Source organism: Oncorhynchus masou, chromosome 16 (assembly GCF_036934945.1).
Source record: "Oncorhynchus masou masou isolate Uvic2021 chromosome 16, UVic_Omas_1.1, whole genome shotgun sequence".
NCBI lineage: Eukaryota > Metazoa > Chordata > Actinopteri > Salmoniformes > Salmonidae > Oncorhynchus > Oncorhynchus masou.
Genome location: NC_088227.1, coordinates 13631044 through 13655494, shown reverse-complemented (window position 1 = coordinate 13655494; position 24451 = coordinate 13631044). Strand labels below are relative to the sequence as shown.

Genomic DNA, 24451 nt, shown 5'->3' with positions numbered 1-24451 from the left:
AACCTTTGAAAAACTAAGATTTCATCTGTCACATGTTGTATGGGTTATATGGGTGTAATAACCAATCCACACCCCAGACCAAAGGATAGACTAGCTGCTGCTGATAGCTTAACTGGAAAACACTGAACACACGACTAATACAGTCGTATTCCCTTGTCCAGAGTGTCACTTCCACCTGACCACAGCATAGTGTAATAACAAGGACCCAATTAGAGAGGGCCATGGTAACAGTAAGCAACAGATAATAAAACAAAATATAGCTAATTCATCTCGGAAGCTTATAATGACCTGAAATCTGACCTAGCTTGACAATTCCGTGGCAGAATATAGATCTTCTATGATGTAGCAATGCCCAAGTGTTAATAATATCACAAAAAGACTGCACCGCGCCTTACACATAACTATTGTACAATGTAAATGTACAAGCATATATGGATTGCTTACTCTTTGTATATATCCTCATGAATCTATTATCCAGTGATTCAGTCTATTCTAGAGAAGAGGAAGCGTTGTAATGCCTTAGTTTGTCACGTGGGGATCAAGCAAAAGATGGAGAGTGGATTACCAATAACCACGAATATTCAAACGCCTTTGACACAAATCCATGTGGCAGAGTACTATCTACCTTTGACAGTCAGTGGTACAGTAAAACAACACAAGCAACAGGTCTGAAACGAGACCCCCCTGAACATGATATTTTCTCCTAATATTTTCTTCATTTTCCTTTTTCTTCTTCGAACCAAAAAAGGCACCATTTATATTGTTAAGTTGAGCTATAAATAATACCAAATGCTGTATAATGAAGTTAACTTTAATACATTTTAATTCTCTAATTATGCGGCATACAGAATAATGCCATGGTGGAACATGTATCAAGGGTAAAGAGGATTAACAGTCATTTGCATAATAAACAGGCCAAACAAAAGATTGATGTAAATAAACCTTGAAGTTAGTCCTTGTCTCCTACCACCCATTCATGATGTACATCGTTTATTAATCAATATTTGTGAGTCATAATTATAGCAGTTTTTTACTTGGTATGAGGTAAATGGAGATTAATTAGTGACCTGAAACACATGCTGTATATGTAAAGGGCTAATGAGTTTCTCTTTCATGCTGCAATTTATCAGTGATTTGCCAAGTCATCTGAGCGACTGGAAATGAACTTTACACTTTTTAATTGTGTTTTGTGTTTATCTTGATTCTAGAGCGCTACTTAGAACCCCAGGATGCAGTTTGTTCAATCTGTATGGCAGCAGTCTTTCATGCAGAAACACAACACAGCATAATGAGTCAAACTCTCCTCCTCCCAATGACCAGACTCAGTGGGACTCCTCCTATCTTAAAGGTGACCTTCTGAAGATGATGCACACAACCGTGTCCCACTGTCTCTACTCACTCTTCTCAGCAAATACAAAAAAATACATGGCACTGTGTAGTTTAAAATGGATGCTCCTGACTAGCATGTTACGCTGCGCTGCATTATATGTGCTGTTGTTTTTACAATCAAGGACCACTTTGGAAACAAGCATTTTAATTCATCATTTCAAGTGATATCCTCTGGGTGCACATTGTACATTATATTGTATATGTTTGTTACCCCAAATAAATTGATTTCAATTCAATACATCACAGCACAGAATCAAGCGGTGACATGGTAAACAATGGTAACAAGTTATGAACACAACATTATTTACCCAGATGCCCCTGTTGAAACTCTAGGGGCGCAATTTCATTTTTGGATGAAAAACGTTCCCGTTTTAAACAAGATATTTTGTCACAAAAAGATGCTCGACTATGCATATAATTGATAGCTTTCGAAAGAAAACACTCTGACGTGTCCAGAACTGCAAAGATATTTTCTGTGCGTGCCCTAGAACGTGAGCTTCAGGCAAAACCAAGATGAGACGGCATCCAGGAAATGAGCAGGATTTTTGAGGCTCTGTTTTCCATTGTCTCCTTATATGGCTGTGAATGCGAGAGGAGTAAGTCTGCCCTTTCTGTCGTTTCCCCAAGGTGTCTGCAGCATTGTGACGTATTTGTAGGCATATCATTGGAAGATTGACCATAAGAGACCACATTTACCAGGTGTCCGCCCGGTGGGAATAGGAATTTCACTATAGGAATTTTCCCATTTCCACATGCTTTGATATAGAGTATATCCAGTGGTGTAAAGTATTTAAGTAGAAATACTTGAAAGTGCTACTTAAGTCGTTTTTTGGGGTATCTGTAATTTACTTGACTATTTATATTTCTGACTACTTTTACTTCACTACATTCCAAGAGAAAAATTATGTACTTTTTACTCCATACATTTTCCCTGGCACCCAAAAGTACTTGTTACACTTTAAATGGTTAGCATGGCAGGAAAATGGTCTAATTCACTCACTTATGAAGAGAACATCGCTGGTCATCGACTGCCTCTGATCTGGCGGACTCTCTAAACACATGCTTCGTTTGTAAAAGATGTCTGAGTGTTGGAGGGTGCCCCTGGCTATCCGTACATTTTTTCTTTTAAATGGCGCCGTCTGGTTTGCTTAATGTAAGGAATTTTAAATGATTTATACTTTTACTTTAGATACTTAAGTATATTTGAGCAATTACATTTACTTTTTTATACTTAAGTATATTTAAAACCAAATACTTTTAGACTTTTACTCAAGTAGTACTTTACTGGGTGACTTTCACTTTTACTTGAGTCATTTTCTATTAAGGTATGATAATTGTGTACTTTTTCCACCATTGAGTATATTACCTTTTCCAACCCTCATCCTCAAACCCTTTCTTCGAGAGATGAGAGACAGAGAGAGAAAGATTTCCCTCAGATTACACAGATCCACAAAGAATTCGATAACAAAGCCAATTTTGATGAACTCCCATCTACTGGGTGAAATACCACCTTGTGCCATCACAGCAGCACGATTTGTGACCTGTTGCCACAAGAAAAGGGCGACCAGTGAAGAACAAACTGCATTGTAAATACAACCCATATTTATGTTTATTTATTTCCCCCTTTGAACTTGAACTATTTGCAAATCGTTACAAGACATAATATTATATTTGAAATGTCTTTATTATTTTTGAACTTATGTGAGTGTAATGTTTACTGTTACTTTTTTATTGTTTATTTCACTTTTGTTTATTATCTACTTCACTTAACATATGTTTCCCATGCCAATAAAGCCCTTAAATTAAAATTGAATTGAGAGAGAGAGAGAGAGAGAGAGAGAGAGAGAGAGAGAGAGAGAGAGAGAGAGAGAGAGAGAGAGAGAGAGAGAGAGACGGTGTCAAATAGGCCTATTGATATTTTTGTTCTAGGCTTAAGGAAATGTATGCTGATAAAAAATGTGTTGTCTTGTACAGAAATAAAAGCTTTTTTACCATCATATTACCCAAAAGATGTCCAACTTGGCCAAAGAGGACTAGACTGTAACATTTCCTAAAATCATACTTTATGCCTTATGTCTAAGAACAGAATCTGCAAAGAATTTATTGGTCACAAAGCTTGCACATGATCTTTTTCTACGAGCCGTGAGTGGATAATCCCTCTATCAGTCTAGTTTAGTGACATCGGTTGTGTTACAGTCCCCGCCCAGCAGCTGCTGATGCTATTTGAGTGAGAGACGGCAGTTTCTTGTACATTAACCTAAAGTAGCAGGGGGTTTAGCGTCGTCAATGGGAAGCACACGCCACGGTGGAAAAGCGAATACTGTCTAGCTAACTTCCATTTACAACATGGGTTCCACGTCGATTCCGTGTTTGTGGATTACATTTTGCATTCATTTATGTTGTTTTATGGACACTGGAAAAGCACAGAATGCGAAAGAAGGTATGTAATAAAGTTTGATACCCTCTCATCATCCAGGCTACATCCCGAAAACTGATCGGCAATGGCGCGAAGTGATATCCAAAGACAGCGCACACCCTGACATTCTGTTGCTTGCGCACGAACGATCATTCCTGTATTTGTGAAATCTGTCAAATGCAATATGTCATGACATTAGTTCAGTGACTTAGAGTGTTGTTACTCAGTAGATCGCAGTCTCTGTGCGCATTCACATGGCGTTTGTGTGACAAACGGTCCGTTGTAGGCTATTTTAGCAGGCTTTTACGCATGGCACCCAATCAAAAATAAGGCTCCGTACGGACGATGGTTACATTTTAGTTTTCAAGGCTACAAGTCTACATTTAGGAAGACTGTCATGCCACTCAGTGTCATATCATACATACATTATGACTAGGAATTAACTTCTATGATCGTTGGATAAGCTAATTACTATCGCATTAGACACCATAAATATGGTACACAGTAAACCTCCTTGTCATTACAGGAGTTCATGTTTGAAATACCTTAAATAAATCAGTTTTTCTACAAGCTGGCATGCTCAGTGCGCGCAAGGAAAGTCTATATCACATACACAGAGCGATAGAAAGATCACTATACACTTGAAATAAACCAAAGGCTGTTATGTTCATCTTGCTAAAGAAATGCGCGTATTAATAAATAAATACAATTGGAAGGAGAGAAATAAGATTAAAATGGCTCCAAGCTGTTGACCTTCACTTATACGGGGATTATTGTGTTCGTAAACACACTGTATTGATTCTGACATAGTCTACTGAAGTGTCCGTCTGAAGTTTGAAACTGGCTGTGTAAATTATATTTTTTAAAGCATATAGGGCTATATATATGCTCGTATGTCTGATCAATATATTTAACAGATATTAAGATATTAAGCATATAATAACGCCGTTATCAAACATACTCTCTCACGGCCCTGCGTTCTATGGAGACAAATCGTCAGTGCGCTCTCAGGCTGTATTCGGTGAATGGTTCGGCCGTGACTACCCGCTAATAATCTATTGAATGCCTATACCAGATATATTTTACAAGTGACACTTTACACCAAATTCATGTCGCCGTTGGTTGACTACATCTCAATTGGGATCATTTTCTTGTTGTTCGTACGCCTGTCGCCCGGGCACAGCAAGGACTCATGTGTTGATTTTTAATGTGCTAGATTTACGTATAGAGGCAGGTGTTCTCGTCTGACCTTATTGCACCAGCATGCATGCATACTTAAAAGACACACAGATCGATTGTGATTTTTTGTGCTATTTTACCTCATGTTATGTGGTTTGCAGGCTTCATGGAACACAAAGTTGTCACACACAACACTTACTTTTTAGATAAATTAAGATAAAGTTACAAGTTTTCCAAAATCTTTATAGGGAGGAACATGTGTTTATCCAGTGTTTGGTGCTGCAATGTCTTGAATATATAGCAGTATTCTCATGCAGTGTCATTTAAGTGAATGGTATTGCCATCAATGCCCGTCTGCTCAGCCTGTAAATGTTCATTTTAATAGCTGGCTGCAGAAAGTGGGTCATACGTCTGTCTACTCATCTAGCAGCAAAGTAGACTTTTATAGATTATTAGTCATATTCAGCGAACAGACATTCAGAGATTTAATCGCTTGCTCTACCATTTTATTTCCTGTCGCTAGTGATTCTGTTGGATTCCAAGGCGCAGCAGACAGAGCTGGAGTGGGTATCCTATCCTCCTAGTGGGGTAAGTGGGACGGACACTAACTAGCCTACACACTTCTGAGAACATTCACATAAAATACTTAAATCAACCCTATTATTTTCACCGTTATCATGCTCCATGTGGAAGTCCTTTCCCACCACAAGTAATAAATACATCTGACTACGAGTCATGAGAAAGTAAGTCATTATTATGAGATAGCACGTCATTATGAGATAGCATGTCATAATTATGAGATAAGTAAATCATTATAATGATATGCATTTAGGCGATCTGTATTACATGAATCCAATGTGCACTTTGCATCAGGCCCTCCGCAAATTCAAGGACAACCTTACGTATGTCCTAAAGTCAATCACACGTTGTGTGTGTGTGTGTGTGTGTGTGTGTGTGTGTGTGAGAGAGAGCGATAGAGAGAGTTTGTGGTGATATTGTTCCATATTAATGTATTAAAATGTTGTTTTTTATGTGAGTTGGTGCCTCAATTAAAGAGGCAATCTGGGATTGGTACATCGATTTTTTGACTTTTAAATTATTAATATACTGTATAGCCATTTATTATTGAGGAATGTAACTTAGAAATGCATGAGCAACGTTCTTACCCCACCAGAACCCCAAATATATGCTTATTTTACTCCATTGTTCATAAACAATGTATTTGTAAACAAAACGGTACAGCTTCAAAACATGGTTAAACTATCATGGATGGTCAGTCCTTGCTTCCATATGTGAGAGTCCTTCTGTCTATTTATGAGAGTGGTTACATTTCTCCTGCACCATTCCTCAGCTGTTTACCAAAAAAGTGGCGGGAATAGGTTTTGTTTTTGTTTAGGTTTGAATCCCAGATTGCCCCTTTAATATCCAGACCCACTATCTCATAATTATGATTTACATATCTCAGAATTATGACTTATATATCTCAGAATTATGATTTATATATCTCATAATAATGACTTACTATCTAATAGTTATGACATACCATCTCATAACTCGTAGTCAGATTTTCTTTATTGGTGTCGGGAATGGGCTTTGTAGACCTACTAACGAGGAAAATCTAGGGCTAATTGGAATGGGAAATTTCAACATGGTCCAGTATAATTTTATCTGGCTGACTCATTACCATGCATATGTGCCTCTCGGTAATTGACAGCCACGCTATCCAGAGGCAAGCCTTTTCAAATTTCCACAGTGTCGGACTGAGTTCGACAAAGACCATTTGGGTGGGATGTTTGTTTATGTTAATTGATGTCAGTAGTAGCAGTCCTGAAAATCTATTGGATGGGTGGCATTTATGTGAAGAGATATTCATTTTGTTTTTGATGTAGCCTAGGCCTCAAGTCAACTTTCCATAATAGCTTGTCCCTACATATTTTTTACATTTTCATAAATAAAAACATTTAAAAAATAAATACAAATTTAAGTAATGTGATTGGAAAGTCAGGTATGGAAGTAATCTCAATTGAGCCATCATTTGTTTTTATGCTTATCAGGTATACTTACATTGCCTTCAGAAAGTATTCACACCTCTTGACTTTTTCCACATGATGTTGTCTTATAGCCTGAATTTGAAATTGATTAAATTGAGATTTTGTGTCACTGGCCTACACACAATACCTAATAATGTTAAAGTGATGTTTTTAGACATTTTTACAAATTAATTACAAATGGAAAGCTGAAATGTCTTCAGTCAATATGTATTCAACCCCTTTGTTATGGCAAGCCTAAATAAGATCAGGAGTAAAAATATAGATTAATAAGTCACATTATAAGTTGCTTGGACTCACTCAATAAAAGTGTTCAACGTGATTTTTGAATGACTACATCATCTCTGTACCCAAGACTTACAATTATCTGTTATGTCCCTCAGTCGAGCATATTGAATATCCCTTTGAGCTTGGTGAAGTTATTAATTACGCTTTGGATGGTGTATCAATACACCCAGTCACTACAAAGATACAGGTGCCCTTCCTAACTCAGTTGCCGGAGAGGAAGTAAACATGCATATTTTTTTGGCAATAAGGCACTAAAGTAAAACTACAAATAATGTGGCAAAGAAATTAAATGTTTGTCCTGAATACAAATCTTTATGTTTGGGGCAAATCCAACGTAACACATCACTGAGTACCACTATTCATATTTTCAAGCATGTGGGGGCTTCATCATGTTATGGGTATGCTTGTCATTGGCAAGGACTACCGAGTTGTTTAAGGATAAAAATAAATGGAATAGAACTAAGCACAGGCAAAATCCTATAGACACTGGGAGACAAATTCACCTTTCAGTGGGACAATATCCTAAAACCCAAGGCCAAATATACACTGGAGTATATATTGTACAATCCAGGTGTGGAAAGCTCTTAGAGACTTACCCAGAAAGACCTACAGCTGTAATCACTGCCAAAGGTGATTCTAACATGCATGTGACTGTGAATACTTATGTGAATGAGTTATTTATGTATTTCATTTTCAATACATTTGTAAACCTTTCTAAAAAAAAAGTTTTCACTTTGTCATTATGGGAATTGTGTGTAGAGTTATTTTGTAACACAACAAAATGTGGAATAAGTCGAGAGGGTATGAATACTTTCTGAAGGCACTGTATTTACTCTGTTAGTTTCTGTTAGTATTTACTAATATTTCTTTGGGCCTGATTTCAGAATAACAGGGATACGTTTATGGGTTATGTATAATAGTTGACAAATAGATTACTAGCATGATGGATGACACATTTTTCAGAAAGTGCTCCAATAACAGGTCTTTTCTTTCCATATGTACTTGGAATAACATTTTGCTGCACCACCTTTATGCACCTTTATTATTCATTTGTGCAGCTTTCACACTACTTCATTACCATGTATTACATACAAAGACACTGCGTTGAAGCAATACCACAGTAGGACATAAAAAACGTCCGTCATTTACATCGTCGGATGTTGATTTCGTTGCAAAAAATATATCGCTGATGAGAGCCAATCAATATAAATTTACCAAACTTGTGCTCTGTTCTTTTTTTTTAGTGGGAAGAGATCAGCGGGTTGGATGAAAACTACACCCCCATTCGCACATACCAGGTTTGTCAGGTCATGGAGCCGAATCAGAACAACTGGCTTCGGACTAGCTGGATAGAGAAGGGCGATGCCCAGAGGATTTTTGTGGAACTGAAGTTCACGTTGAGGGATTGTAACAGTCTACCCGGTGTGGTGGGCACGTGCAAGGAGACATTCAACCTGTATTATCAGGAAACCGATTCGGAAGTCGGCAGGAATATACGAGAGAACCAGTACGTGAAAATTGACACAATCGCAGCAGACGAGAGCTTCACTCAGGGGGACCTGGGAGAGAGGAAGATGAAGCTGAATACAGAAGTGCGCATCATTGGGCCGCTGTCCAGACGAGGGTTTTACCTGGCCTTCCAGGATGTAGGGGCATGCATCGCTCTGGTCTCTGTCAAAGTTTATTACAAGAAGTGCTGGTCCATCATTGAGAACCTGGCCACTTTCCCAGACACAGTGACGGGGTCAGAGTTCTCCTCTCTGGTCGAGGTCGAGGGCACGTGTGTCAGTGACGCCGAGGAGGAGGCCGACAACTCTCCCAAGATGCACTGCAGCGCAGAGGGGGAATGGCTGGTGCCTATAGGGAAATGTATATGCAAAGCGGGATTTCATCAGAAGGGTGATGCATGTGAACGTGAGTACAGTTACAGTATAGTAACCTCGCTGTATATATTCTATCCATACTCAATTTTCATTAGTGGCATAGATTTTTCCATCCTCTGAAAAAACGTCATTTTGCAATATTGAGAAATATTACTGAACTCCAAACATTGTTTTAATTAGGGAAATATTAAACTTATTGGTAAGCAGAAAATGTGCCTCATTCAAATGTACATGTTTAGAATTGTTTTTTTCTTTTTGAATCATTATCGCACAGAATCACCCATGCCATGCCTAAACACCAGAAAAAAAATCTGTTGAGCATTTTAGTTTTTAATTATGCAAAGCATGCAAATTACAAGTTAGGCCACATTGAATAGTTGTGGTGGCAAATAAAATTAAAGCAGCTGATTTGAAGGCAATAATAATGATGAATAAAGTATGGAGGCCCAGAAATCCTAACAGTGTTATAATTGGAATCCATGTTAATTGTTTGATTAGCGGGCTCTTAATTTATATCCGTGGTTCTGTTGACACTGGGATTAAATGATAACTTGCACTTCAGTTTAGCTCAATACTCCTCTGCAAGAGCACTTACCTCTATGGATGGCTACTGGCCAAGGCAATCACTTGCAGAATACACAGGTCTGAAGGAAGTCCATCCAATATTTCAGTATCCCTCTGCCCAATCCAAACGACCCTGACAGAAAGGGAAACAAATAGCCGCCATACTGTGGCATGTAGGCCTCAGGATATTTACGAAGGGACCTAACAGGAAACGCAATTACAGTCAAGCTTGGCTGTGTTGTCTGGTCCTAGCACCACGCCTCTGCAATTAGCATTAAAATGCTTTATGTCTCTGTAATTGCACAAAGGATTATTTTCAGTGGCCACCTGACTTGTAAAATAAAAAAAATCACGTTGGATTAAAGGAGAACTACTTAGGTCACATAGCTTAAGTGCCCTGTCTTGTCAGCCAAACATTTTTTCCCCCTCACAATGTCCATTAAAGCAGCTTATGAGGGGTACTGACAAGTAATAATTAAAGAGAATGTGTCTCAGCACAAATTAGAAGTCCAAGTAGGCTCAGCCACTTTTAGGCCACTACTGCCAAACATGGTCCTTCACCAGCGTGTTCGGCATATACCCTCTACCCTGTGAAGTGTACTTAGGTGATATTATCAGAAATAAAAAATTGCCTCTTGAGTTATGTTCCCTCGAATGTGGTAGAGCTCGTTAAACACCCGGGAGTCTTTTTTTCTGGTGTTGTTTATGTTATTTTGGTAAGTAGGTGTGCAATTCTGCCCCAGGGACAAAAGCTACATTAAAAAGCAATTTGGGCCATTTTCTGATTCACTTCCAAAGGAGCAAACAATGTAGCATATAGTATAAAAGCTTTGTCTAAAAATAACCTGCTTTATTCCAGCTCTTCTGCTTGTAAAGCATTGTGCACATGGCCTGCTTGAACTGAACTGTTGCCCATCCCAGGCAATGAACTGATCCAACGAAGAACAAAACTTGCCCTTAACTTTATAAGAGATTTATTTCGATTGGGGCATGCTTGGCTATTGTATTATGTGGGTAGTTAATCTAAATAAAATGAACATCATACTGCAGCATCAGCAGCTTCTCAGATATGTGGTGATATTAAACTGCCCATTCAGGGGTTTCCTCTTGGAGCAAATCAAAGGGGAAAATACTCAAGTTTTCCATGGGATGAACACCAATGCAATGGGGCCTAGGATGGAAGATGTTTTTTGTCCTTTGTAACCGCGACTAGTGTATCCTGCAGGCCATTGCCCTACAACAGTACAGCTGAAGTACTTGCGTTGGATTTCATACAGTCTTTACCCAGGCCTCCCTTTTAGCCTCCTCAACGGAATACTGCGCCTCGCTATATAGATCAGAGATACACATTCCCGCATACGTTCCCCCACTGTCCCATTTTCAATATCTACGGTATCCCCCAACTATAAAATGGCCGTCTGTGATATACCGAGGAGAAGGTTGGAAGGAGGAGCAAGTGAGTTGAGCTGTCAGTCATGTCATTCGAGGACTAGCAGCCCCCCCCCCTTCCCTCGGTGGATGCAGCAGCCTCCTCCAGAACGCGTTGTGATCCGCTCATTCATCACCGTCACCGGAGAAGGGCTGCATGTCTTTCAGTCCTCTCCCTCCCTGTCTCTGTCTCTGTTTAACTCTTTGTGTGTGGCAATCTGCAGCACTATAAATGCCTGTCTTTCTCTCTCTCTCTCCCAGTGTTAGGATATTCAATGTTGTGGGTTTTTGAAAAAGGCCCATTTGAAGTGTCCTGCAGTGTGCGCAGGGTTTATTTGCATACAAGTGTGTGGTGTTAAAATAGTGGGCATTCATGTTCAGGTTCTGTTCAGCAGTGGCCCACTCACTGAAATGGAGCCACTGAGTGAGGGCCCTTGTGTTTTTTTTCTGAGTTGTTCTCGAACCCCAGGAATGTATGTTTTCCAATTTTAACACATCACATAATTGTTCCTAAGCAACCAACTCCTGAGAGCTGAATAACTATTGACCTGTATGTTGTCCAATTTTAACACATAATTATGTTGTTAAAGGACAATTCCACCACTTTAGAACCAGTTATTATGATGTTAGTATAAATGCACAACTGCAAGATTTTATATACATTTTTGTTAGTCATATTGCACAATTCTTTGTTTTTGTATTTTTTTTAATCATCGGCATTACCCTCACATACAGTATACTACAATTCCCAGAGTGCATTTCACCTCCCAAGAGTGCATTTTACCTCCCAAGCAAGCTCAGGTGAAGCTTATGTCATAAGTTATGAGTCCATTTCACTTTACTTTTGGGTTGTAAACATATTATAATGTTTACATGAATATCATGCTGAATATATGTTCATGTCATTGTCACCAGTCAATTGCATTACACTCAAAAATAATTAGAATTTATATTCTAATGATTGCTAACCCTAAGTTACTGTATCTGATAGTTAGCTAGCCCGACTGCTATATCAGAAATAATAGTGTTTGCAACAATTACAGCCAAGTTTAATCTTAGTGACTGTCTTAAACAACAGTCAAAAAACATGCAGGCGTGTTATGAAATGTACAGGCACATCACTACGGAATCCTAGTCTGATGCTTGAAGCCTGTATCTTTGGTGCTAATATTAGCCATGCCAGCTAGCTACATAGCTAACCCGACTGCATCTGAAATAAAGTGTTTTAAAAAAAGAAGCCAAATACAACCTTAAGAACTGTCCAAGCATCTATCCAACAACACTGAAGACCTATTGGAACTAATAAAAAAAAGTTAACAAGTAATTCGCTACGAAAATATGTTCCTTGCAATTAGTGATCCTTGGGACGTGCCTACCCCACTGAAGTTGACATTTCAAATGGTTACGTTAAAGGTTAAGGTTAGGGTAAGGATATGGGTTAGGGTTCAGGGAAGTGACGTCTCAAGGATCCCGGATAGCAGTAACCATACAAATATATGTCCACGCAACTACATCGGTGGTGGTGGGAGTGGTTTTGCAGAATGGAATTATGGGACTTTGAGCCTTGAACAACAGAAGTATATTGGAGTAAGCTGGCTGTAAATGTCATTAGGTTTCTGAGCATCTGTTTGAAATATTTCCAGATGTTATTGGACAACCAGAGCAACAAATAGCAGGGAGTTCCACTATGATCAAAAAACTACAGATTTTATTTGTCATCTCAGGGATCCTCCTCATCACTAAAGAATCAATATACATGAAATTATGATATACACTGAAACTGTGTAGGAGATTGCTAAATACTTCATTATAGCAACCCAAATGTTAAATGTTGAGTTGCCCTTTTTAGTAGCCTATCCTGAAAACTGATTAACTATTGACCTGCTCAACTATTTCTCCAGTGTGAAAGGCCTGGTACCTCCAGTAAACAGATAAAAACAAAACCTTATCCCAGAGCTATCACTACATGCTAACATGAGAATTAATGAAAGGATATAGCATCCTGCATACACTGATACCATCCATCTTGGGGTGTCAGGAAGTCGGACAGGAGTTAGTCTGGGGCTGATTGATGGGCCGAGGCCCCTGAGGGAAGGACCTAGGTTGACCACAGAAGCCAAGGTGTGTCTGTGTGAAGGGGAGAGAGGCCCCAGCCCAGCTCCAGGCCCAGGCAACTACTTAGCATTTCAAAGGAAGCCAGGAGTCAGGGGACCCCATGCATCTTGACGCTCCTCCTGATTGATAAGGTGTGAATTTAATGCTCCAAATGGCGGTCCTTTGTAACCGCTACCAAGCTTAATTATGCAAATAACGGTACATACGGAATCACCAGGAGACGCAACTTGATTCAAATCACTCAAGATTGAAGTAATTTGGGGATAGATGGTGGCTAGTCTTGTCACCGCCAGTGTTGGCTAACTTCCTGTAAATAGCTGCATTCTTCCACAGCTTCAGGGTTGTTCCTGTTGTTTTTGTTTGACCTGGCAGGTAGCAGAGTGATATAGGCACAGATGTGCCATTGCATCTATTGCTTTTGAACACAAACATGGTCGACAGCTTACATCGAATCTGAAAATCAATTTGTTTTGTATTTTGGGCGGATTCATCTAAATAGTTTGTTGGCTTATACATGTTTACCAAGTTTGGGATATTGTTGTTCATTTTGCTGGAAATTGTAATGCTTGTTTTGTTAGTAGCTGGAGAGACACGTAGATAGTAAACACCCTCACCTATTTACACACCCCAAATGTATAGTTACTGTGTAATAGAGCATGTGCCTGTTTTGTACAAGGAGAACAAGTCACTGGGAAAAAAAACACTAGGCTTTCATGCTACAGAGCACTTCCAAGCACATTTCTAAGTCCCCCCTCTGCCTGCTCTAGGTGTAAGTGGGAAAAAGTGTGAGCTTATGTAATAAGTTATTGATTTTCCTCTTAAAGGAAGATTGAAGTGCAGAGCCACCAGTCTGCAGAGCTCCCAGAGGAGAGAGCCTCGCTGACAACAGACAAGGCCCTCCCTGACACACAGCTAGGTGCTAAGACCCCGGGCCCAGTCACATATCACTTTCACCCACAGGGACAGTACCACTAAATGGCAAGACGTTGTCTTCTGACATCGTGTTCGCCTGTCCGATAGCATGCCTCCCAAGAGTCAGCGGCTGAGCAATTACAAAAAAAGACATCTGTGCCACAGTTTAGATAGCCAAAGAGAAGTAAAGCCCGCAATCTCAAGAGGTATGGAACTGGGGATCGATGGAGGTGTCTGAACCTGTTAGTGCAAGTGGAGATGAGGACTGCTGAGGCACGCGGAAGGGGCTATTGTTGTGCGGAGAGAGAGGGAGCCGGAGAGGTGACGCTTTTGATGACCAAGGGTCATCTGCTGCGATCATCCATCTTCCATCTTGGCAGTGGCCTGTCATCCAGGGTGCTCACGTTACTAAGCGCAAGATGCAGGCCTCCATTGTCCAGCCCGTCCTTGTTTGTAGCCATGTGTAAAGGAAGTTAATATTCCCTGACCTTATGCATAGCCAATGAGAGACCCCAGTGTCACATTGGAAATGACACAATCTGACACAAAATAGCAAAGGTCTCCATTTTAGGGTCAACAATGTCTACCCACATATCTCTCCTTGTTGTCTTTGTTTGCTTTAAAACAGAGAATGTTTACTAGGATTCTGTCTATTCATGAAATTCAACTTGGGTCTCTAATTTGGCCTGACAGCTCTTATTTAGTGACACATCTATAGATGATTAATGTGTGTCAGTTAGTTACTCTCCATTTTGAACTAGCAAAGAGCAGAGGGATAATATATTTGATTTTGCCCCATTTGATCAACAGTTATTCAGCGAAGGGGTTAAATAAATGTAATCTATTTGTGTCTTCTGGACACGTTGGTGTGTCCCGACAAGTTTTAAGTGGTTTATGTTTTACTATCTGATTTATATTCATATGTACATGAGTTATTTCCAGCAGCTTATCAAGTGAGGTGAAAGAAAAACCTTTTCCCAATGACCAGGCAGCAAGCGAGCAACAACGTGTTGTCTGCGGGGAGACTTACGCAGGATACTTTTAGGTGTGGATTTTATACCCTCATTATACCCACTTTTATCTATACATATAATATCTGCAAGAATGACAAACAGTAGGAGCAAACATGAAAGATAATAGAGTTTCTTTTCGTTTGATATTGCCCTAACCCAATATGCATTAATGTTAGATTAAGGCCTATAATCATGTGAATCGATGCATATCGGCTATTCTAGTTTTGTGGACGTTCCTGCAGAATGTCAGGCCTGGCAGCTTTGTGCAGCTAGGAGACTTGATATCCAGGGAAAAGTTTTATTTTGTATTATTTTGTTTCTCATTTCTCATTTAAAAGGGAGAGACATTGGATCCAACATTAAAATTAATGCCTTGTGAACTGTCCAAATGTACAATTCAAAAGCTCCGCAAATTCACAATTTAAACCATTTTGTGCTCTTTATATTTCTCTGAGGAAGGAACCATGCTACGTTATACTAATGAGAAGCAGAAGAAACTGCCCTTTTCTCATAACTAGGGGTTACAAAGAGCAAAAGCACTGCACAGAGGAATACAAGCTACTTTGTGAGGCAGACAATGAGTGTGTTTCTGTGCTAGGTTATTACCAAATAAAACATTTAAGCAAGTTATAAAACATTCTAAAACAGATTATGTTCTTTTGACTCAAGCTGTCTGTTTTTCTCCACTCCAAATAATTTTATCTGCTCACGTAAGGAAAGCATCTCAGTGATACTGTTTGTTCAGATGCAAAAAAAGCAAGTTTGTTCTAATTATCATGATAATAATAATCCATAAACTTGTGATTAGCATTTGTTTTAACTGGAGCAGCCACAGACAGGAACTGGGTATATATTTGGTGTGGTTGGTTGTCAGGACAGGAACTGGGTATGTATTTGGTGTGGTTGGTTGTCAGGACAGGAACTGGGTATATATTTGGTGTGGTTGGTTGTCAGGACAGGAACTGGGTATGTATTTGGTGTGGTTGGTTGTCAGGACAGGAACTGGGTATATATTTGGTGTGGTTGGTTGTCAGGACAGGAACTGGGTATATATTTGGTGTGGTTGTTTGTCAGGACAGGAACTGGGTATATATTTGGTGTGGTTGGTTGTCAGGACAGGAACTGGGTATATATTTGGTGTGGTTGGTTGTCAGGACAGGAACTGGGTATATAGTTGGTGTGGATGGTTGTCAGGACAGGAACTGGGTATGTATTTGGTGTGGTTGGTTGTCAGGACAGGAACTGGGTATATATTTGGTGTGGTTGGTTGTCAGGACAGGAACTGGGTATATATTTGTTGTGGTTGGTTGTCAGGACAGGAACTGGGTATATATTTGGTGTGATTGGTTGTCAGGACAGGAACTGGGTATATATTTGGTGTGATTGGTTGTCAGGACAGGAACTGGGTATATATTTGGTGTGGTTGGTTGTCAGGACAGGAACTGGGTATATAGTTGGTGTGGATGGTTGTCAGGACAGGAACTGGGTATGTATTTGGTGTGGTTGGTTGTCAGGACAGGAACTGGGTATATATTTGGTGTGGTTGGTTGTCAGGGCAGGAACTGGGTGCATATTTGGTGTGGTTGGTTGTCAGGACAGGAACTGGGTATATATCTGGTGTGGTTGGTTGTCAGGACAGGAACTGGGTTTAGATTTGGTGTGGTTGGTTGTCAGGGCAGGAACTGGGTGCATATTTGGTGTGGTTGGTTATCAGGACAGGAACTGGGTATATATCTGGTGTGGTTGGTTGTCAGGACAGGAACTGGGTTTAGATTTGGTGTGGTTGGTTGTCAAATCTTGATCGATGGTTCTCTTGGCCTCCTGAGGGGCTCTGGCTGTCTCTGGAGCAGCATGCACGGCAGAACGGCCATCTGAGGGCAAATGGACACCTTTGTGTCACTGGAGGCCAAGGGGGCTGGACCACGGTGGGGAAACTAGCGGCTGGTTTGACATTGTCCCTGTGTTTCAGTCCTTTCTGTCACAGTAGTGGGACCATGGGGATTGGAGTGGGGTGGAAGGGAGTGGAGAGAGTGGGGGGCATTGGCACAATCTGGATATAATGCTTAGTTGCTGACTGGGGACATTTTGAGTGCTGATTCGTTGTGGCTGCAGGGGGCTTTGGGTCTGGGTAAACCTTTGGCCCACTGCTTTTATCTCCAGAGCAGCACAGTCTCTTCTCCTTTCCTTAGAAGTCTTTCAGCAGAGGTCTTCTCAGAGCTGACCACATCCTCCATTAAAATGTAGCTGCCCGGCCTAGCTGCCCTTAAGACTTTTCTCTCCCATCGCCATGCGAGTTAAATGAACTAAATAAAAGACGATTAGGCAGGGACATTTTCCATGTCACTGGAAATTCATTTGGAAAGCCTTTACCCTGCATGATGAATTAAAGAAGTGAAGACCTCTCTCTTTCTCTGGAAGAGGCTATAGTTTTGTACGGACGCAATGTTCAGTTTCTGCTCAGGCGGGACCAGAGCTATAAATTCTGTAATATAATTGATTTAATGTGATAACATCCTTCATTTTGCATCTGCAGATCCATGCAGTAAATCAATATGAAAGCTGAGGGAGGAAACAGGTGCTGGAGTTTATTGTTGCTTATTTGTATTTCTGACAACATGCAGCAGCACAGGCTGTAATGCATTAGGAGCAGATGTCTTTTGAAAAGTTTGGAAACTAGTTATGAACTGGTTATAAGTAAATTATGTTATGTTTTCTTCACACCTATCATGTGACTTTTGTAACTGTTGCGACATTTACCAAAACTACGGTACATATTGATTATTGAATCAGATGTACTGGCATGATTATCACCACATTTCATTCCCAATGATGTGTATATTTCTAATTCTACAACCCAAATACTTTAAGACTTAAATTATATGGAATGTTTGGTTAGCCAGAACAGAGTAGATAAAAAAAAAATCGGTAGGCTAGTTTTGATCTTAGCTCGGTACATCTAACCAGACACTTCCTCAGGGAGTGCGCCCTCTAACACAGTGTAAGGGAATGCTAATCTTCTCTTTGTTTCTCATGGTAAAGCTATTTATCTCCCCCTAAGCACAGTTAGCACCGATGAATGGAGCAGTTGTCTGGATGTGCCAAGCCAGCCAATCCAGCTGTGCGTGTTGGGCCTATGTGGGAAGAATTATCGACAATATGATAGTTTTTAGGTGTTTTAACCATTTAATCTGGTTCTTTCTAGCTAAGACTCCTAATCTGATCATTTTGTAGTTTTTCGCTCCCTGTAGCCTTGTTACCCCCCCCCCCCCCCCCCATTTAAAGCCCACAGTAGGTGTAGGTGTTTGAAAGTAGCTTGTTTGGAAGTGTTTAGACATTCAAACTAAATTTGCGTACCCTCCAAAGAGGGTTCTAGCAGGGTCTCAGCTCTGTCTCCCTCCACTTCTGTGTGTGTTGTGCCACTGTTTCCAAGAGCTGGTTAGGCGCCTCGCCTTTCAAAGGTGAAAGATTAACATGTCTCAGGGAAAAAGCCCAGTTGTTCAGCTTCGTTTCTCTTTCTTTTCTTTCTTTACAGATTAAAAAAAGGGAGATTTAATAGAAAGTGCAGAAGGCTACCTGAATATTGTTTTCCTCTTCCACAGAGGTGGAAAAGTGTAAAAACACCTGTTGCTAGGCGGACGCAGTAAAACAACATTTCATTAGCATATAAAAGAGAGTGTAGCGTACATAACATGTCAGTAAACAGAGCTTGATGGATGTCCCAACACATACTATTTACTCAGGCAAGCACACAAGTTACATCTAAGCCACACAGCATACACCCTGTAGCCAATGTTAAGTAAATGCATAAGAAATCAGCTTCTCCAGAGCTATTGGCATCCCTTTCCAGCTACGACACAGTGTCACGGTCATAATTGTATATTATAAACTGGGCGGTTCGAGTCCTGAATGCTGATTGACTGACAGCCATGGTATGGCAGACTGCATACTACGGGTGACAAAACATTTATCTTTACTGCTCTAATTATGTTGGTAACCAGTTTATAATAGCAACAACCTCGGGGTTGCATCACCGCCTAAGAACAGCCCGTAGCCATGGTATATTGGCCATATTCAACACCCCCACGTGCCTTATTGCTTAATTATGCTTTAGAAATAAAACCCAAACATGGATCTAAAGCAATGATTCTGAAATAGCATGTCATGGCTCTGTGAACATTTAGAAACAGGGCATTTAAAAAATATATATATATTTACTGGCAAAGAATGTCCCTGGTAATATTAACATTGAGTTAGCAGTATAATGGAGTTGATGAAACAATGTCTAGCAGAGAGAATAGGAGGTAGATGTGTTTATGCTGTCTAGCTCAGACAGCTGAGCACCAAGGTCAGAACAAAGCAAAACAAGGAAGGAGAGAAAGACACCCGGAGGAAATGGATTAATAAAAAGCAGCATAGACTAGAATCCCATCCTTCGTGGGGCCTGTGTTTATAGTTGATATTTATAAGGACGTTTCCCTATCGTAGCAGTGGCGGTGGCGACGGAGACTGTTTAAGGAAAGGCAATGGCGTTTTTGAAATAAGAAAATAAACTGTTTCCTTTATCGCGTTTGACCCGCTCCACCTGGCATTCATCAGCGAGTAGAGCCTGGCCTGCCTGTTGGTCCTGTCGGCTGCAGTTCTCTCCCTCGGCCTCCTTTATCACTCTAATGGCGTGCTATCCTCTCCACGCTGCTCTCTCTCTCTCGCCGGGTCTCTGTAGCCTTCGCTCCTCTCCTCTCTTGCCGGCCGGCCGACTCTTGCATTCTTTCCACATCCATCCTGAAAGACACGCAGGCAGATTTAACACATAATCAAGCTAGATGGGACACGCAATGCGGATTTAACACATAATCAAGCTAGATGGGAGGGTGGCCAGGGGGAGGCCCGGCTCTGACAGGGATCATCACGGCATGCCATGGAGACAGACTGGCACACTGGTCCATCTCATCGCACTGTTGGCCAGGAGAGCTGGAGCACAGCACTGAGCTCAATACTCACCACCACCACCATTCCCCCCACTCTCGACCGAGGCAGGATTACTGGTACTACTTCTCGGGGCTACGCCTGTCCCTCTGAAGGCCTACCATAGTACAATGAGACAGATGTGGCAAAACTCTATATTACATCTAGCTTGTTAAGACACTGAAGTCCCCTCTGTCTTCAATAGTTGATAAGGAGAACCTGATTAGTTGTGTGGGTTAATTGGGAAGTGGAAGAGGGGTTGTTTACATATTTCACCGACTCTCTAAAACAAAGGTAAAACCTTTGCTTTTCCGTAATGGTAACACTAGCTAGAAGTCGAAATGAAATGCAAACTGTCAATCTAAGTGGAAGATTAAACGCAGGAAATATAGTTCAAGTGCCATTGCGCCGGGACATTAGGAATAATTATCGTCTGGTAAGGCCACAGGAAGCGATATGTCAGCCTGTCACAAAATGTCAACGCAGGAATCTCATCCATCCTCTTCCCTTCTTTCCGCCTCTGTGTCCTTTATCCAGATTGTCATTTAATCGCCAAACAGTGAGAGCCGCTGTCTGGATGCAATTCAAAAATGTTAAGAAGCCAGACTCGGAGGAAAAATAAATATTGAGAATTTCGTCTCTTAGTGTGTGTCTGTTCCAGATAACGGCTTCTTGTTTTATCCTCTCGTTGTCTCACACAATGCGGAGAGTGATTTAAACGTCCTCAGAAGAGATAGAGTGAGTCGGGGCAAAGTCATTCCTAACTGAGGCCTTTTCTGTTCTATCAGTGCCGTGCATAAAAACGCTGACTTGCACACTGTTTTTCCCCCCGTCGCTGAATGAGAGCGTTTGACCACTGGAAGGAAAATTACAGATGCTGGCTCTGTTACTCCTCGCTAAGGAGCGGGGTGGAATGTCAGATTTGTATTTTCTTCCTCCCTCCCTCGCTCTCTCTGCTCCAACCTCAGCCCTGTTCTCTAAGGACTGGCTATATTCGCAGTGTAGTGTAAATGAGGCTGGTTGTTTTCAGTGTTTTTCCTCCCCCTTCGCCTGTGTCAACAAGCACAGCCTATTAGCCTTCAACTGAGTGGTGTTGAAGGGCCTTTTTAAGTTGTCACTATGTACTCCCCCCCCCCTCACATGAGCGTAATTATACGTTTGTCTGTTGGATGTGATCAATCTAGGGTGTGCTAGGGATTATCGTGAGTCGGGAGACGCGTACAGTGTTCTAAAGTGTTTCACTGTCAGTGTAACACTTTGTTAGCGAAGTTCTCAAGTACTGTACGAGAGGCGCCCCAGGTTTGCCCTGATATTACAGACAGGCACTAGAGAGTGAACCCAGGGTAATTATACAGCAGAGTTTTTTTTTCTCCCCCTCTGAAGAAATATGTGGCTGCAAATGAAAGAGGAGGGGAAAATCACTCACTATCACCCGCTTTCATCTAATGCTTCAACATCTCTGTTACAGAGTGTGTTTTCAGCTGATGATTCCAGGACCAGGAACTGGCCAAGAGCGTCTGTGCTGCTTGGACAGGAATGCAGGCTCTGGGATGGCTGTGTTTGCCCTTGTCACTCAGTGCACTGTGAGAGAGCACGGGAGAGGGAGAGCCAAGGCGTGCCCAGAAAAATGGTTACCCATGTCACACAGCTGTTTGATTTGATGCCCTACTTTGCCGCCTCGTTGCTTCTGTAAACAGCCGGTCAGACACATTGATAAACACAGGGGCCATCATGGAAAAGAAGAAGAAAAGAAACAGGAAATAAACCATATTTTTGCATGGGAACTTTAACTTGGAGTACTGTTTACTTTTGAAAGCCCTGTTGTTCCAGTGGCTGAGATAGCACTAATCTGGAGACTGGATGCCTGAGAGCCAGGCAGGCAGAGATGGCAGTAGCAATGGGAGCGAGTTGGGCCTTCCCTCAACACTGCTGGCCACCCAGCGGAGCACCACCACCCAAACCCAAAGGCAAACAGTGTTTAAACAGCCATGCGTGGTGGGAGAGGAGAGAGCAGCCTTTCAAACACCACCGCTGACCATTCTTGAACGTTCTGCAAAATGGATTGCTCTGTGTTATCACAGGCACAAGCTAACACGTGAATATTCACGTAGTCTTATCAGAGGATTGTGTGGTGCGTTAGGTGTGGGTATACGTGTAGGTACATTGTTTGCACTTAATGTCTAACGTTATGGTGGATTGGTACATGAGAATTTGTGTGATTAATATGTTTCGGTAGGCAGCACACAGCTCCCATCACAAGGCACTTCTCTCGCAGCTTTAAAACCCTGTTTTCAATTACTGCCGTTCTCAGGTGAGGAAGTATTCGAGATAAAATCGTCTATTCTTCCCCTCTTCCGAAAAAGGTCTTGTTTCACGAGGCTGGTGCGGTGAGATAAATAGAGAGTGACAGGGCTTTCATGTTGCTGAAATGGGGATACCCCGTCCCTCGGTCTCCTCCTTGCGCTGTGGAGGTGTTAGAATGAGGGGAAACCAGGTTCCTTTATCCTCTCTATTTTAGACCTTTCACAGAAGTACGGCCATATATCCTGAATCTCCGAAAAAAGGGGTGTAACGGAGATGTGAAACGGGGGACCTCGGTATCAAAAAAAACGTTGCCCATTTCCCCAGCGGCTCATGTAAAATAAATGTTTTGTATAATTTGATAGTTTGTATGCAGAGCTATTTACAGGCATGTACAATCCTTTGCAGATTGGAACAGAAATCATGTGGCCTAGATTGAGTTTTTTTTTTCCCCACAAGGCTTAGCGTTGGATTTTCCACAAACAGCGGGTCACTGTGGCTTGCTTGTCTTGAAGTGTTGAGACTGAAAAAGCCAAACCCAAAATAGGCATTTCCCTATTCACTCATGCTTAAAAGTGAATTTGGAACATGCATGTGATTCACAAAGCCCTCTGTATGAATCGTTTCATTTGTCATACAGGAATTGTTCTGTTTTTTTGTTGTTGTTGCATTATTGCTGGATCTTGTCAGTTACTGTCCCTGTCCCCCCCCCCCCTCCAGAATTAGTGTTTGGTTTGTTGCATAAAACAATGATCCCTAATAACTCACAAGTGGCTGAGTTAACTCATCGCTAAGGGCCCGTTGTTTGGTCGACCGTGTTGCGTGACCTGGAATTTAAGCTTTCATCTAATTATTTTTTTTTTCCATGTCAGATGGTCCAGCGCCATCCTCAGAAAAACACTTTAATTTTTTGGGGGCGTAATTCTCATTTTTGGAAAAGGCTTAAAAGTTTCAAATCCAGGTCATGTGACATGACCAACCCAAAAAACAGGGCTCTACCCATCACACAAACAGCCATGTGACCAGTAGGGAAGAATTCAAACACTGTCTCTTATCCCCGGGATACGAGCATATTCACGAAGCTGAAACGCTCCAATAATCCATTAAGGGTTTCTACAACCTTGTCTGTTTTCTCTATTCACACCTCACTTAGCATTGCATGCCTGACTAGGACAACACTCCCGCTCAGACTGGGCTTTGATAAACTAAACACGTATTTATTTACTGACCAGGGGATAAAAAAAACAGAACAAAAATAGCCCTATTTTCGCCTCTCAGGTTAATAAGCAGTCATTTTTTTCTCCCTCATTCAGTGCAGGCTTTGACATGGTGATATTTGTGATGCGGTTTTTTTAAGTGGGGTTTTGTCAAGCTGGTTGATGAAGCCAGAGGGGCAGGTTGAGCCGAACACCAGCTGTTTTGTGATGTGAACAAAAGTGTAATTCTCTGTTCTATCATGCCCTTTCTCTTTTCTGGGAATTCAAGTGTGAACTAAACCCCCCCCCCCCTTTCCTTCTTCCTCTGATTACAGCATGTGGCCGTGGGTTCTACAAGTCCTCGTCCCAGGACCTGCAGTGTTCGCGCTGCCCAGCACACAGCTACAATGATCGGGAGGGCTCGTGGCGCTGCGACTGTGAGGACGGCTACTACCGGGGACTCTCGGACCCACCCTCTGTGGCCTGCACAAGTAAGTACGGGAGCGTTGCTAGGTAAATACAGGAAGGACCTGTCTTAGATTCTGCATTTATGCTCTCATGAACACACGCTTGCACATGCACATGCAAGTCTCCCTTTCAGACCCCCACTGGCCACACTGAGAATGTTCAATCTGGAGGATTGTGAAAAGCCCAGATCTGTTCACCATCTAATCTACTCCAGAGCCCATACCAGTCCCCTGCCTCTGCTTCCCAATATGTCTTTATAATTATGTTCATGGGCCCCATACCCCGGCTG

General features: G+C 41.4%; 1 protein-coding gene across 7 annotated transcripts in view; it reads left to right on the top strand.

Annotated features, from left to right (window-relative positions):
* The first annotated feature begins 3652 nt into the window (after positions 1-3652).
* The window catches only part of LOC135557492 (ephrin type-A receptor 7), a 77175-nt gene continuing 56376 nt past the window's right edge, over positions 3653-24451 (top strand). For all 7 annotated transcript variants that reach the window (XM_064990789.1, XM_064990787.1, XM_064990785.1 and 4 more), the window contains exons 1-4: positions 3653-3829; positions 5508-5572; positions 8565-9234; positions 24030-24185. In XM_064990789.1, the coding sequence (XP_064846861.1) occupies positions 3736-3829; positions 5508-5572; positions 8565-9234; positions 24030-24185 (985 nt within the window). In that variant the 5' untranslated portion in view covers positions 3653-3735. The remainder of the gene's footprint in view (positions 3830-5507; positions 5573-8564; positions 9235-24029; positions 24186-24451) is intronic.